The following is a 15,912-nucleotide window of genomic DNA, read 5'->3' as shown; positions in this document are numbered from 1 at the left end:
AAGAATTTTGATCGAACAAGAGCTTTTGAAACTTATCCACAAAAATTGAAAGTGTGTTTGAATGTACGTTCCATCATCACACCCTAACAGCTAGGCCTGTTTCTACCAAACTTGGCAGAAGACAATGGTTATAGGAAGGTAAACCAAACAGAGGTCTCTGATAAGGGAAAAAGTCCAAACAAGGGGAGGAAAGCATCATATATAGTGGATGATGAGACAGGTGAATGTTTGTTGTTTGGTTGAGTGGGATGTGAGGTAAGGTGAGCTGAATGAGTGTTAGGAAAAGGGATGAGTGATGGTTGAGGTTGAGTAGAGGACTGGATTGGAATAGAAAGTGGTTTAAAGGTTCATTGGTACGGTGCGTGAATGGCTGTGATGAAGGTGATGGTGATGATGATGGTCCCGCCAAAGTTTGAGCTGGACTTATTTGTAGATATCTGATGTAATCACAATTTTAATCAGTCACTCACAAATGAAAATTAACTGATGATTAACTTTCTAGTGTTATACCTCTAAAAATTGCTTCCTTTTTCAATTCAATCATGCAAATATACGACAGTATTTAAAAATAGAGAACAAAAGAAAGAGAAAAGAAAGAGAAATAAAAAAATGTTCGTATAAAATATATGCAATGATATATTTACTTATTGTCAGGCATATTTTGGATTGATGATTCTGATTTGATTCTCCAGCTTGACTACCACAGAAGTACTATTTTTTTTTTGCTGCACATTCAACGAAAGTGATGATTATATTTTTTTTGCCCAAAACGAGTTCTTTCATGGCTTTTACCCGTAATAATCTCCAGCATACATATAAAAATTTCACGCAGAAACAACAGTTATCGCTTACCAGGCAGAATAAACACTCCCCGTGAAAGACTTCACCAGACGGTATACGTATCACTCAGAAAACATGATGTGGCATCATTTCTGGTGAAAGTATCTTGGTTTCGGTCAGCTCCAACGCTCGCAACGTTCGGTCGAAGAAACATCCCTTACTTTTACGGGGAAGCCCGATGTGACTGTCGGTTGTGCATGTTTAGTGTTTTTAGGTGTCGTCCTTTTTGCCGTTCCTTCCTAACAAATTATTGTCATTCCATGTAGGGGCCAACAGCAGGACGCAATCCGTGTTACGACGAGCAAAAGCGGATGGTTAAACAGGGCAATGGACAAAAAAATATCTACCTACAATCACAACCTCAACTTGAGGCTTGAGGCTTAAGGCTTGGGTCTGCATGGAATATGGCTTTGATGAGCTGGACTAGGACTTCTAGGGGGGTGGAATATGGTCTGGTGCTTCGGTTCGTTGAATTAGGGAAGCTCAGAACAACTTTCAAACAAAATTTAATCTCTTCAGAAATAATTTTGGTTCTGGATATAAAACGAATTTGAAATTCTTCATAGGAAACACCGCAACCGGAATGTAACTTGAGCATCTCCACTGTACGAAATAATCTTTTCCTTTTACTGGACGTTTTGACAAGCGTTCCCGAGTGGACTTGTAACATACACAGGTCATAGCCGTTTTGCTAAAGGGCATTGCAAAATCTCATGACCCAGACTGCCATTCGCTGCTGTTGCTGAACGGTGTGTTGTACGCTTACAGTACTTGTAGTTATGTATGTGTGCATGTATGTTTGTACCTACATATATGTGTGTGGTAAACCGGACTGACCTCGCCAATACATAACCATTCTTAGCTTGTTATTTCGGCACTCAAGGGACAGTGCAGTGCGTTGTAAATTCATTGAACTTCGAAATGTGTTGAGATAATTAGTTCCTAGCCGCACAAGCACATGCTCCAAGTCTACTTTAATGCTTTCCAAATACGTGGTGCAGTAAATCGTGCTGAGTCAGGTTAACGGAGCTGGAAAAAATTTCCTTCCGCAGCACGATTCCATGCTTATAAAACGTTCACCGGAAGTAAGTGGAATAAATTGAGCGGCGATATCATCCTACTGCCTATCCGGGGTAAGATTGGATATATGTTTGTGTAATTTTCAAGTCCTAATCAAGTTATACTCGGGTCACAAATTATTCACGCATGTTCTCATGAATAAACTTCCATATCACAAAGGAAAATTATCCTCGAAATAGATGCACAACTGCGTGATTAACCCAGCGTGAAAGGAAGCGTGTAGTCCAAATTACGGTAATGACCTCATTTGTTTGTTATTTTCTTACCAATGTTAGTCATCGCACTCGTCTTGAGTTGCGAATTCGCCAACATGCGCAAAAACTGACCACCACAGGAACGATGCAATGCGGAATCTTTCGGTAACGGCTCAATCGATCTAGTGAAGTCATTAGTTGTAATGCCTGTTACCACCCACACAACCACCTACCAGCAGCTTCGACGTGAGTCCGATGTTTCTCGCTTACTGCCGCCTCACGGTTGTAACATCCGCTCGCTGCTGTAGGTAATCGCTTCCGTAGTCATTTGTTAAGCGGTAACGTCATTACCATCACCTTTGTAATCCGTTTAGTTCTATACCGCACCGCAGTAGAAGGGGTTTTCGGGGAGAAAAAAAAAGCTTTAATTCTGCTCCGGTGTTTGCTATGCGCTAGAACGGCCGTCGTTGGATAGAAAAGGTGCCGTTTGAGGGCATAAAATTACATTATAGGGTATTATAACTCATGTTAAGTGAGAGTGTTGCAAACGAAGTAAACATCGTAACTGAATAATTGTGTGTATCATAGGATAAGATGAAATAATTAGTACATGATGTGTGTAATAACGAAAATATTTTTCGATATTACAAATGTCATTACCGTTTGGTTTAAGGCATGACAATAATTCATTAAGTTATGCGGTTTGAGATCTTATATGAATTATTTGAAGCTTCTCATCAATTGGAAAACAAGATGTAATCGTAATGAGACGTTTAAAAGTTTTAACGAGTGGCACATTTAAACGACGAATTTAGCATTATTTTAATTTTCCTCCCTATCAAACGGGGTTACTGTGGAATAAGTTTTCACTCCTTCAGAAGTTTGTACCACTTTATACGGCATTCTTTTTCAATAAGAGAGATAACAGGGGAATAATGATTACACGGATTATTCTGTTAGCAGCTTAGGCACCAATTGAGCTGTCTGAAAACCGTACAATCATGCATATAACAGATTAGAACTAGGGTGGTCGGTATTACCGACTTCTCGGAAAACCGGTGTTTCGGTATTCATAAAAATAAAAACCGGAAAAACCGGTAAAAAACCGGTATTTTTATTGTTTTCGGATGAATACAAACCAGGGGTGACTCGTGGTCTTTGAACCTACTTGTTCAACTACAAAATTCTGAAAATTATAGTTTGGAGCAGTAATGACCAGCGTAGATGATGTCCGCGAAAAAACGTAAGTCATTCTCTCTGTACTATTTAAAAACGAAACTGAAAAACAATTGAATATACACGTGAATTGGGATTTGATTTTTTTTGCTTGGCAACTCAGGTTGTATCGAAGTACGTGTCGCTGCATAACTATGTTTTTGCATTTATTGGTACTCATGCTTCATTACGATCCAGTTTTTCTTGTAAGATTTGGACCACTGCGACCATTGATTTAATGTCTTGTGGTATACGATCCAGATACAACACTGGATAAATTTACCAGTGTTTTGAGAACTTCAATGAATGAAACTAGTGATATGATTACGAAGCATACAATTTCGAAATCTATATTAACAAAAAACATGAAGATTTTTATTTCATTTTTTTTTTCACATCGCAAAACCTAATTTAAATTAGTGAATAATTTTAAAATTCTTAGAGAAAAAATATTTGAAACTATTGAGAAGAGTAAATGAATGAAGAAAAAAATGAAATGACGATCAGACACAAATTTACATTTTACGATGCTCTTAAAAAAGTTTGTCCAATTTCAGTTGAATCTCAGAAAGCATTTTTCTCAGCTAGAATTATTGCTAATAAATCCGCTGCGGTATGGGCGACGAAGTTTTGACCATGCTTCAGCTATTCAAATTTTTAAGATGAAATTATTTATTGATTGATTATTTCTTCCTGTTAGCACTTTGTACCATGAGCAACTTTTTTAATCAATAATAGTATATTTGTCACGGCACTTTACATAGTATGTTTAACTGAGCCAGATAAAATTTTAATTAAAATTAGATTAGAAAGGGAAAGGAAGGAGGCACTTTTTTATGTCTCGCGGCCGACTACGAGCTAGTGGGGATTTAAGGTGAGAGGAGGGGAGATGTAATCATTAATTAAAGCTATTTTAAGACTATTCAATTTGATATAAAAACTATTGAAGAGATAATACTATACAACGGTTGTTATGAGCAACTTGTCCGTAACTAGGTGCAACCTGTGCAATGCACGTAGAGACGCCAAACAAAATATAAATTACCAATCCGAATTTATTGTTATACCTATATTATTTTTTTAGTTCATTAAGCAGACAGTATGTGAAGTAGAGAGAGCGAAAAATAAGCGAACTGGAAATATGATACAGATTTGGAAAAATATACCGCATCCCGTTTTACTTTTAAATAGCACAAAACGAATAATGACTTGCGTTTTTTGGCGGGCATGATTGTGATTACTGCCTCGAACTATAATTTCAGAATTTGTAGTTGAACTAGGTTCAAAACCCACGTGTTGCCTCTGTAAATCAGGTACTAGACGAAGGAAATATTTACTATTCTTGATTCGAATTTTATTTTGACAAAATAAAATTCGTACCAAAATAGCAAATATTTGCTCCTTATAATACCTGCTTAAGTATGAGTGTGTAAAGATTAGCTGTTTTACTTAGAAAATATATGTTTTGGTTTGTTGATATAAATTTTTTTGACATATTATCGATACTCACAAACACATCGTTTGAATCCAAGCAGAAAAAACAAGAAGGAAACAAAAATTGATAAATAGATAAGAGTAAATTAACATTCAATGTAGCTTCCGTCTAAATATAATTATTATATACACCGTCATGCCTAAGTGGGTAGCATTCATTAGCCTTACAATGATTTATGAATATTGTGACAATTTTTTTTTTTTAATTTTAAGAATACCGAAAATACCGGTTTTTTCGCCACTCCAATACCGGTATTCCGGTATTGAAATAATTCCGGTATTGAAATAATTATCGGTTTTACCGGTTTTACCGTTTTTTGTTTTACCGGTAAACCACCCTAGTTGACACTCAAGTTCTCTGTAAGAGTTGCGATCGTCGCTTTGTGGACGGTACAACACTTGAAGTCTAGATGCACTCCAGGAAACTTGTGCTAGTACACCATAGGACGGAAGTCACGGCTGTGAATAACTGTAAATCAGAGCTTCAAGTGGTGGTCAGAATCGGAGACTTCAAAGCTCTAGGTACTAACAGTTATCGTGGTGAACTGGAAAGAACCATACAGTGTCATCCGATGTAATCTGTGTCATGTCCGGCATGATTTCCATCGGCATCGCCATTAAAGAGGACAGGGAATGTTTCGACCAACGTGACACAAGGGGCATACGAGGTGCTAGGAGGATGGTAGCGAGAAAAGTCTAATTTTACGGAGGGTAAATGAACGCACCGACTTATCCTGGAGGTATTCTGTTGGTTCGGGAGGCACCATGACCAAGTGGAAGTCCACCTCATATAGACCCTGTCAGGCCATGGTTGCTTTAGGCAATATCTACACAGATTCAGATATGCGGGGTCCCCCATGTGTCCCGATTGCGTTGATATGGAAGAGACTGCTGAGCATGTCTTCTTCGTATACCTCCGTTTTCTACGTGCGAGAAGCGACATGATATGACAGTGAGCTGGCCAGATACTACTCCGAACAACCTAGTCGGAGGATGCGAGACGACCCAGAGATTTAGAGCATGGCTAGTGCAGCCACCTTTCAGATTTTCCTGGAATTGCAAAGCGGGTCAACCACTAATACACCAGTGGGAACTATTTTCTCCAGGTTAGGAGATTATTAGAATAAAAAAGGGGAGCTCCGTAGCCGCAAGGTTACAAAGTCCGCTTTGGTAAGCGGGTGGTCGTGGGTTCGAATTTTGTAGAATCTGGCCATTTGGTTGTCAAAGGACTTTAGCATCGGTTTATTCTCAGGCTCCCCACCACGTACCCCTCCTCCAATCTGAATTCTAAAAGGCCCTTGTTGATTCTCCTTCTCACAAAAATAGGTCCCTATTATAATAAAACTGGTGTGAGAAACGTATAGTAGAGCAGTAAGCTTGAAACGGAGTGGTAAAAACTTACACACAAGCGCGAATATGAATGATAAGCGTATCATTTACTTCAATAGTGATACTGTCAATAATATGAAGTGCGGAGTACAGAAACACTTGGGCAAAATCACAATAAATATAAGCTCTGGTCGCAGTGATGAGTCCACACAGAAAAAAAAAAGAATAAAGAGGGTGTATGAAGTACAAAAGCCACTCCTCCACATTATACTAAACCGGCGTCCCTGGTGACTGGAGGGGTTTTTTGTGGATCTGGCCGAGCAGGTATCTGGGTGAGCGTACTTACTCCTGCGTCACCCTCCTATTTTTATCTCCCCACCCTGAGTTCTCTTCTCAGGTGTCAATGAGCAGATTCCTCCGCCACCTTGTAAAAAAGAGGTCATTGCTGTATGGTCTTTTTGGAAGCTAAACGTCGATTCATATCACTATCTCGTGGTAGGTAAGATTCGAGCCTGGTTGTTAAACGAATTTAAATCGAAATTAGCGACGTCAGAACATCCAGAGATTGTCAGCGGAAAGAGTTGCTGCAGAGTACATTCGGAGAGCTGATGGATCAGTTGAAGTGGAGCAAGAGCGATAGAAGCGGCGATAGGCATGATAGTGGGATCTACGCGTAGTGAGTGGTTTGGTGCTGAGTGTCTAGAGATGACGATAACATTAGCAGCAGCAAATCATATAACGCGTCAGATGCCGGAGATATTCCAGGGAGCTAGAGCTACCAAACAAAGGTTTTACCACTACTGTATGATACTTGAACACTAAGATCGCGTCCTCGTGGATGCGGAGAAGTGCAGATGAAGTATATGGCAATTAATGGTAGCAGCAACCGGACCAACTGGTACGATCCGGTTCCAGATTCCATGAATCGTGAGGAAGGCAGGAGAGTCGTCGAAGTGAACAGGAGAGAAAACAGGAGCATAGACAAGCTATGTTTTCGCCAACCTTGGACGAGGTGAAAAAATTAGCAGCGACCTGATGAAACTATAGGGCCGCTGGCAAGGACGGCTTACCGATCAAACTTGTGAAAGTCTGGATCGCGACGTATAGGGCTATTCACCAAAATACCCTGAGGGTATGGTCTAAGGAGAGATTACCTATGGACTGGTTGGAAAAGCTCATATGCTCTATCTATAGGAAGCGACATAGAGTTGACTGCAGTAACTATTGAGGCATAACCCTACTTAATCCCGTTATCTGCCGTATTCTGTTCTATGAACTGAGATCATAACAATGCGGTTTTCAAGCGAGACGATCTACAGTGGACCAGATGTTAATCTTGAGACAAGTTTCGAAAACACAAATTGCAGATACATTACTCATTTATAGAGTTCAATGCGTACGATTCAGTGAAACGTAATGAGCTGTGGAAGATTAATCCTGAACATGATTTCCCAACAAAACTTGTTAAGTTGAATTGATTCTTGACAGGTTCACATGATGCGTCACGATATTGTGCAGAGAAGCGGCATCGTCATCACGATGAACCACTGTGGTCACACCTTATATTATTTTTTGACATACTGTCTTCAGAAGATATTTAGAATATTGAAAGCCTCGAAGAATAACAAAAAGTTTTGGTTCAGAACTCCTCCATTGGTGCCTGAAAATCTAACTTTTCAGTCTTACACTTTAGGGAAATCGTGTCTTCAGGAAGTTTGTATGTAAGGTCACAAAAATTATATCTCGAGAACACTTTTCTTCTAATTTCTACAGTTTTGGACATATATAAGCAAAGCCTTGGTGCTACATTCCGACTCGGAACTTAACCTTCTGTCAACTATACACAGACTTTGCAACCGACTGTTTAGTGTACAGGACAATTGCGGGGCTAGTGCTACGATTCTACTGACACTAACAGTCTTCTCCCGAGTCGAGACTCGAACCTACGACGACTGGCTTGTTAGGCCTGCATCGTACCTCGAGACCAGCTGGGAAGGCTTTGGACATCGATTTTTTGAATATCTCAAAAACCGTAGCTGTGTAAATTGTAACTGATGATATTTTTTTTATGTACACATTTATAGAGCTTTACAAACATTCACTTTCATTTTATTTGATTCGGAGCCTCCGAGTTGAAGCAAGAAACAAACATGTGCAATTCATTGCATTCATTCATTACATTCATGCAATTTATGTTTAAAACAAGTGGGTGATATTTTGGCATTTTGGCAAACACTTCGCTTCCCCCTGCCATGCTATTGAATATTTAAACTACGATTGAGTGGATGGTTATCATGAAAACGAACGCGTTACTTAGTTTTTTTTTTTGTTTGTTATGAAGCGAATTCTCAGTAGATGGTCATGGAGCAACAAAACCACCACAGTTTGAAAGTTCTATTGTTATACCTTCATATGACGTCTACCAAATCTGCATCTATTTGCTACTAAGAAAGGTACAGAGGAGGCATTCCATGGAAAATGAATAAAAAAAATATCCCTTTTCAGCATGCTATTTCCGATTTCGCTGAAACTCTGTTCTGTTGTTCTCTTTTGATAAAAGGGTCATTTTGTATAAGTTCTAATGTAAACTCACGACTGCTGTTTCAAAAGGGCCAATCCACAATGCGACTGATGTATAAAAATTTCAATATAAAAAACCTGAATTAACCCACCTAGTGGTCAATTACAAATCGTATACCAACGTAAGTCCAATTTCAATAATGAATGAAATGAATTTGAAAAATAGTTTTCAGAACGTTAACCAAAGACGATCATTGAATTAAAGCTTGACGTGGTTTTCGCAAATAATATAAATGTTATCACTGGAGTACACGAGTCTTATTTTTTCGATCACAAACCAATTTTTAAATGCTGGCCAGAAGCAATTAAATTTTTTTTGGGATAATCGAACGTGGGGAAACAGTAATAGATGCTGATTTCACACTAGAACAGCAAGCATGTATGTTAGTTTAATGCAGTTCTACTTATTCGCTTTATTTTCAGAAATCGCAGGACCTAGATTTATGAATCAGCATCAAGTTTTTTTTACGAATTGAAGCTAACTTCTACAAACCTGCTCTCGAAATATAGTTCAGAATTATACAGGAAAAAAATATAGCTATTGATGAAAGTTGTCAATTTAATTCTATCTCAAATGCATTATCTGAAAATGAAGGCTCTCCACGATCTCTGAGAATTTTGGATTTTCAGAGTATAGGTGAGAACATTATTCTTTTCGAAGGCCTAGGCTGTATGAAAAAATCCGGAATAAAGACTTTTTAAATCTTGCTGCGATAACGAGAAGTGGAGATACGAGAAGCTGCGATAACGAGAACATGGATACTCTGTTTGCACTTAGTCTGGAAAGCAATATTTATATCTTACATGAGCATATGGTATAGTTCATAGAGATAAGTGACTTTTCACTTGCGCACACTAGTAAACGTGTAGAGCTATGTAGAGTTACTTTAACACTTTTTCCTTATTTCGCCGATTACGTTCATCAGCTACTTTAGATTCCTGGTCACAAATTTAAAACATAAAATAAGTGTTCAATGGAAAAATTTTCCAGCTGTTCAAAACGTAGCATTGCAAAAAAAACAGCGATTTATTTGTGTTTTTCTCAACGGGTGGCACTATCACATTCGTACGTAAATAGGTCTATACATCTTTGGTAAAGCTTTTCAAAATATCTACATCGCTAACTGTTTTACATTCGCACACTGTGGGATCAGATTTTACGACAAAGCATGGCTCCCGAAAGCTGTGAATGTTTCTTACTCTTCGCAAATCTAGGTTCAACGTACAATTTAGTATATATTTTACAAGAAGTGAGCACGGAAGCTTTGGAAGATAAGGAGCTAAGTAAGCAAGCAAGAAAAAACTAAAGGGTAATTTATTTACACCAGTTAAGACGCACTACGAAGAGTGTAAAGGTTATGAAAAGTTGTCGATGATTGTTGGTTTCCTTTGAGAAATAAATAGCGATACGAAAAAAAGAGGGATAGAGAAGAAGAAAGAGCAGTGAGAGAGAAAAATTATACAGAAAGTAAAATATCCCATGTCTAAAATATACTTTGGTCAAAACTCTACAGTTCAAGCAACCAATAAATATTTTTTTTGTTATTTTTCTTTTTTGGGTCGATTCTGATATACTACACATATAAACAACATATTTACACATACATACATATAGGCACACATACACAAACATACATAAATTGTTCAATTCGTCGATCTGAGTAAATTGGTATACAACACATGGCTCTCCGTGCCATTAATTTTGCCTTAAAAGTTAAATGTCTTATATAAAAAATACTCTTTGATCAATATTTTGAAATCTAAGCCAATAATCAAAAATCCACTCGGTAGCATTCTGGGGGAGCACAGTAGCTTTCATTTGCATATAAAATCATCAAAATCGGATATTGCTCTCTATAAGAAAGGTGCGTTAGTATTTTGCGTCACATACATACAGACAACATACATACACACACACATACACACACATACACACGAACAGACATTGCTCAGTTCGTCGAACTGAGTCGAATGGTATATACCACTCGGCCCTCTGGTCCGAAGATCCGAAGATCTATTTTGCGTTTTTCGACCGATTTTATAACCTTTGTTTAGTATAACAAAGGTAAAATACCATTTTTAATTAATACTAATAAATACTTTTTAAGTCAATTTTAGGAAGAGATACGAATTCTGTGTCTTCATCAAAGTTGTTCGTGTTAATTTTAATTACAACTTAAGTGAAGACACCAAACTTGTATCACGATGAATATGCATTTCACTTTAAGGACGATTAATCACAAATCTCATGACTCTTAAATATGCCATGGGGCAGACCCCATCTACTTCACTGGAGCTGCATTAATTTTATGTCTAACGGATGAGGACCGATAAATTAAGCGCGTCGAGATTGACTTTTGAAACCACAATGCGGTGCTCATGAGAAAAACTGCGAGAACTGCACCTACCACAAAAATTTGTTTATATAGATCTGGCAGAGAACGTGGTAGTCCTACGGGTGTTGGTGCTGCTGTGGTAATGAATAATGGGGACACTTTCGAAATGGTTGATGAATTTATTTATCTTGGTACACTCGTAACGTGCGATAACGTGGTAAGCCGGGAGGTGAAGAGACGTATTGCGGCAGCTAACAGAGCTAATTACATATTGTGTAGCCAGTTTAGCTTCCGCAGCCTACATATCCGCTCGAAATTTGCGCTCTACAAGACACTGATCCTCACGGTGTGGCGCAGCTGCATGGATAATGAGCTTCACGAAGTCGGCTGGCCACGTAGCACTCATAGCAGATAAACGACTGGTGAAGAAAATATTTAGCAGAGACCCGATTAGAAGTCGACAACTTTGAGGCAGACCCCACACGCGTAAGATGTGCAGTGCATGGAAGAGAATGCCCGCGGTGTGAGGAATAAGGGGCGCCTGACAGGAGACCGAGTTTTATTGAGGTAAATTCTGTATTTGGCGTAGGCTCTTAACGATTAGTCGCCCTTAAAAAAAGTAATAGATAGATGTAAATCTAATTCCGAAAATATCAGTTTCGAGAGCTTAGTTAACGTTTTTCACAATAAAGTACAGTTCTCTTAGTCCGGTTTTGGAAAGCTGTAGCGGAAAGATGACGTTGAACGTTATGGCGAGTTCGATGGGATCGATTCAGACATTCAAGAGTCAAATGACACAAATTAGAAACAAATTTTTTGCAGATTTTTAAAAGGTTTCATAATTGTTATTTGTTGCTAGTTAAATATTTAAAATCAATTATTATTAATTAGGTAAAAAATATTCATTGAAGAAAATTAGATTTCTTAAAAAAATATCTAAAATGTTTTACCATTCAATGCAGGAGCGTATAATGCACCTTGAATCAATCAAATAAATAGCTATATATACAATGTTTTTAACAGAATAACATGCATTTTGCAAAATTTCTTCACCATTATGCTACGACAGGATTATTTTAGTTTTTACTAGAAATTCCATAGCTTATTTTGGATTATTGAGATTAAATTGATAAAGATAAATTTCACAACAGGTTTCATTTCCAGGTAAATTTAACAGATTTATTCTCTTGGAGATAAACCGGTTACACGGTTCAATATACGTGTGAAAAAGTAACAATCGGTGCACAATTTTCACAACCGCTGCAATATTCATCGAGCTCTGCGCATGGGATAATTTTATTTTCGCCACAGGACGAACGCTCTTGTATCGGTTTTTACGCTCCCGTGGTCGCATTAAGCAAACAACCCGTATTTGGTATGTAAAATACTCCAACATGCTTACTCGGACGCGAAACATTTCACCACTGCTGGTATCCTACCATATTTGAACTAGGCAAGAGGAAAAAAACGGGAGCTAACCCAATTGTAAGATCTCTGTCTGAGACAACCCGAACATTGCACCCGTACCTAGAATGCCAACCCATTTACATTCTCACACCCCAAACCAAAACGAATCTACCGAATAGTTAAACCGTTTTACCCACACATACAGTGCAGTCGATGAAGAATGAATATACAAAGGCTCTGGTGGGTAAGAGGATGAATGTTCTGGCACCTACCTGCTACTATCAGCAAACAGAGAATCGGGAGCCGTAAATCCATAACCGCTGGGAGCCACATATTCGGTTCCGTTGTGTGCAACCGTTTTTCACTCCTTTATCATACGCTGATGTCTGCAGTGGGGGCACCAGTGCTTGGCGTATGCATACGAGATAGAACTTCACACGCCCGGTGCCGTTGTTAACCGGTCCTGCTGCCACCCAAACTCCAATATTATTCCTCCAGTGGGAAGGTTTGGCGATGAACCGAAAAAAATCACCTTTCACACAGAAAATCCGACAACCAGTTGGCGGCTAATGGGAATCCTTGAAAAATTTGCCAAAGGTGCCGAAGCTGCTACCGCTACTGCTGCTGCTGTTGTTGTCGACGACGACAGGACTTTGTTGCTGTTATTACAATCTACGCTCTCGCAAAAGTCTCACTCGCTTATCGGATTTAACGCCCTCTGGTGGGTGATCCTTGCCACGCGAAACCCCTCCTCTGCTCGATGTGATCTTCGAAATTGGAACACTGCACTGACTGTGGCGCGGACGTGAAGTGAGGAGGGAGCGAACACGTTCACTCGTTTTCCCTATTATTGTTATTCTCTGCTTCAACTTTACACTTTGGCCCTGCCGGTTTGCTTCAATTGCGAACCCTACGGATGCTTATGCGGAGTTTTTAGACTCATTTCCACTTGGCACTCTGGAACGTGAATGCGAAGAGTTTTCAGTGGGAGCCGAATCAGCTAGAACTTGGCAGTGTGTTTTTTTTTCCTGCTCCTGTAACGCTGATGACTGTTTTAAAGTTCGCAATTTATTTTCTCTATTATGGTACAGATAACGACAACTACGGTTATTCGACGTAGCAGTTCAGCTAGTTAAAGTTTAGTACTGCAAGGAAACCCGCCCGAGCGAAACTCATGTTTATTACTTATTTCGTGATGATACTGCCGTTTGCCAGGGTCTGGGTCCTGCGAGAGCCTTAAATTGGCCATCGAGAACAGTAACAAATGCAAGGGGAGGCGAGATAATCACCGCTACAATTTGATTGGCGTGCTCTGATGGCAAACATATCTTCTAAAATTTTATGCTTCGTTGGAGATATCCCCAAACTAACAACATTATTCGCGATTGTTTCGTTTTTTTTTGTTTTAATTGTTTGGTATTTGTTAATTTTTTTACTAGAATTACTGTTTGGTTACTAGGAATTATTTCGTTTCCCCTCTAAAATTTGTTTTGATTTTTGGATTAGAGAGCGATAATAAATCTACACCCAAAAGTTCATGCTAAAGATTTTTTTTTAAATATTCACTGTCATCCAAATAAGATGAAGAGAATTTTAAGACCATCTCGTGAGCAAAAATTTTTGAAAAACAATGAGTTTCCATGCAATTTGCAATATCAGAACGTATTAAAATCTTAACATTCTTTTTTGGGAAATTGTCAAAACCCCCACAGAAAAAATGTTCAAATAAAATGCTCAAAAGTTTTACCAAAAATATCTTGAAAGTTTTTTGAAGAAAGCTTAGTTTTTAAAGGTCAAGTTTTTCATTATTTTACTGTTTGTCACTTGTTTTGGCAGATTTGTGTAATTTTTGTCTTGTTATTTTATTTAATCGAGACTTTCTTCCTAAATGACATCGTTTTATCCATCAAAATGAGACATCAACAATCACCATCCCACTGAAAGCAAACTTTCAGAAGTCAAAAAATCAATCAATTACAACCCAGTCTCGGTCGACGGAATCAACAAAAAAAAGCGCGGAACATTCGTCCTTCCCAGGCAAACAATCGAAAGTACTAGTACTAATACCCGAAAAAATCTCATCAACTGTCAAGTTCTAGCCCATTATTCAACTCAAGTTTCGCGGCACTCCGCTATATCCCGTATAGGGGTTTGCTCTCCCTGGTGATTGTCCTCCCGTCCCCACGAGCCTCGTCACCCTCGTTCATCCCACTGCAACACGACCGGATCACTCTCGTGGGCACTCGCGGAACGGAATGGTACACGGTGGCAACCAAGCACTCGTTTTTCAACACTTGTTTTTAGAATTTGAGATGAATAGAAGCAAAAAAAAAAAAACGCTAGAGCAAATAAATTTTCGCTGACCGACTTTTTCGGGTACTACGTAGAATACTTTAATTTAATCTCCGTTCAAGCGGCGTGGGAGCGTTTTTCTAGCGGCGCTGAAGCGAACTTTATTCGTGTGGTTGTTCTACTATTACTGGGTGTCGGTACGGTACGACGTTTCGTGTGAAGTGCGATGCTTGCCAGTCGGTTAGTGTTACTTTCACCCCCAAACTCTCCCGGGAGGCAACTCGATGTGTGAGCTGTTATTCGGCTTTTCCGCTGCCCATCAGCAGCCAGCTGGAAATGCTGGATGATGTGTTGGTTCCTTCACTTGCGTCGATCCAGCGAAGAATGGCTGGATGAAAACACGTCTCACTGGAGCCGATGAGATTCTGCAACCACCGGGGAAAAAGAGAGAAAAGAGCAGAAAGGAAAAATAAATTATGATGACAAATATTTCACTAGACGAATGTGTTTTCCATCAAGATACGGAAGACGCAAGAGGCAAGCTCACTCGCACATCCGCCACGCGACCGTTGCCATCGTTTTTTTTTACGTTGCGCATGGTCTCGGTTCGATTGCGTTGTGAGTTGTGAGGCATTGCGTAAGTACCGGTGGCTTGGGAAATGACATCATCTTTATTTATGAATTGGGTAAGCGGTTAGGACGTGCCTGTCTGGGTAGGTTTATTTGCCGTTCTGTTGTTTCGTTGAATAGCACAGAAATAAACAAATATTCGTTATCCTAGAGAGAGAGAAAAAAAAACAGCAGAGAAATGCTTAGCTTTTTTGTTCGATTCATAACAACTTATTTGCGTAGGACGTAAAGATAGCTGCAAGACTGATAGTGGAAACAACATTACTTTGACTGATGTAGGGGCCCTTTCTCGTCTCCGTAATGCTGCATATCTATCCGCCACTAGTTATGACAGAAAGCTTTCTTACCCACCTTCAGCCTCAGTTTCGTTAATATCTAGTAGTAATAAATATTTACAACTTTGAGACGCTCATTAAAAATACACCGCAATATTTCTACGTCCAGCGGGTCTCGCAAGGAAAACTGAGAAAAATACGGAAAAACAACGTTGAATAATTGCTGCAATTTCAATTTCA

The 15,912-nt window shown here is 39.0% G+C and overlaps 1 protein-coding gene across 16 annotated transcripts in view; it reads right to left on the bottom strand.

The window, feature by feature from the left end:
- Positions 1-15,912, bottom strand: part of LOC129731687 (uncharacterized) — a 377,272-nt gene that overhangs the window by 281,258 nt on the left and 80,102 nt on the right. For 5 of the 16 annotated variants that reach the window (XM_055691867.1, XM_055691876.1, XM_055691881.1 and 2 more), the window contains exon 2: positions 12,748-13,432. In XM_055691867.1, coding sequence (XP_055547842.1) covers positions 12,748-12,808 — 61 coding nt within the window. In that variant the 5' untranslated portion in view covers positions 12,809-13,432. Of the gene's footprint in view, positions 1-12,747; positions 13,621-14,867; positions 15,193-15,912 lie in introns of all 16 variants that reach the window. The other 11 variants (XM_055691869.1, XM_055691882.1, XM_055691865.1 and 8 more) reach the window with 5 other exon arrangements.

The sequence above is a fragment of the Wyeomyia smithii genome, chromosome 3, assembly GCF_029784165.1.
Source record: "Wyeomyia smithii strain HCP4-BCI-WySm-NY-G18 chromosome 3, ASM2978416v1, whole genome shotgun sequence".
In the NCBI taxonomy this organism is placed as follows: domain Eukaryota; kingdom Metazoa; phylum Arthropoda; class Insecta; order Diptera; family Culicidae; genus Wyeomyia; species Wyeomyia smithii.
The sequence above is the reverse complement of the archived record's forward strand: the minus strand, read 5'-3'. Positions and strand labels throughout refer to the sequence as shown.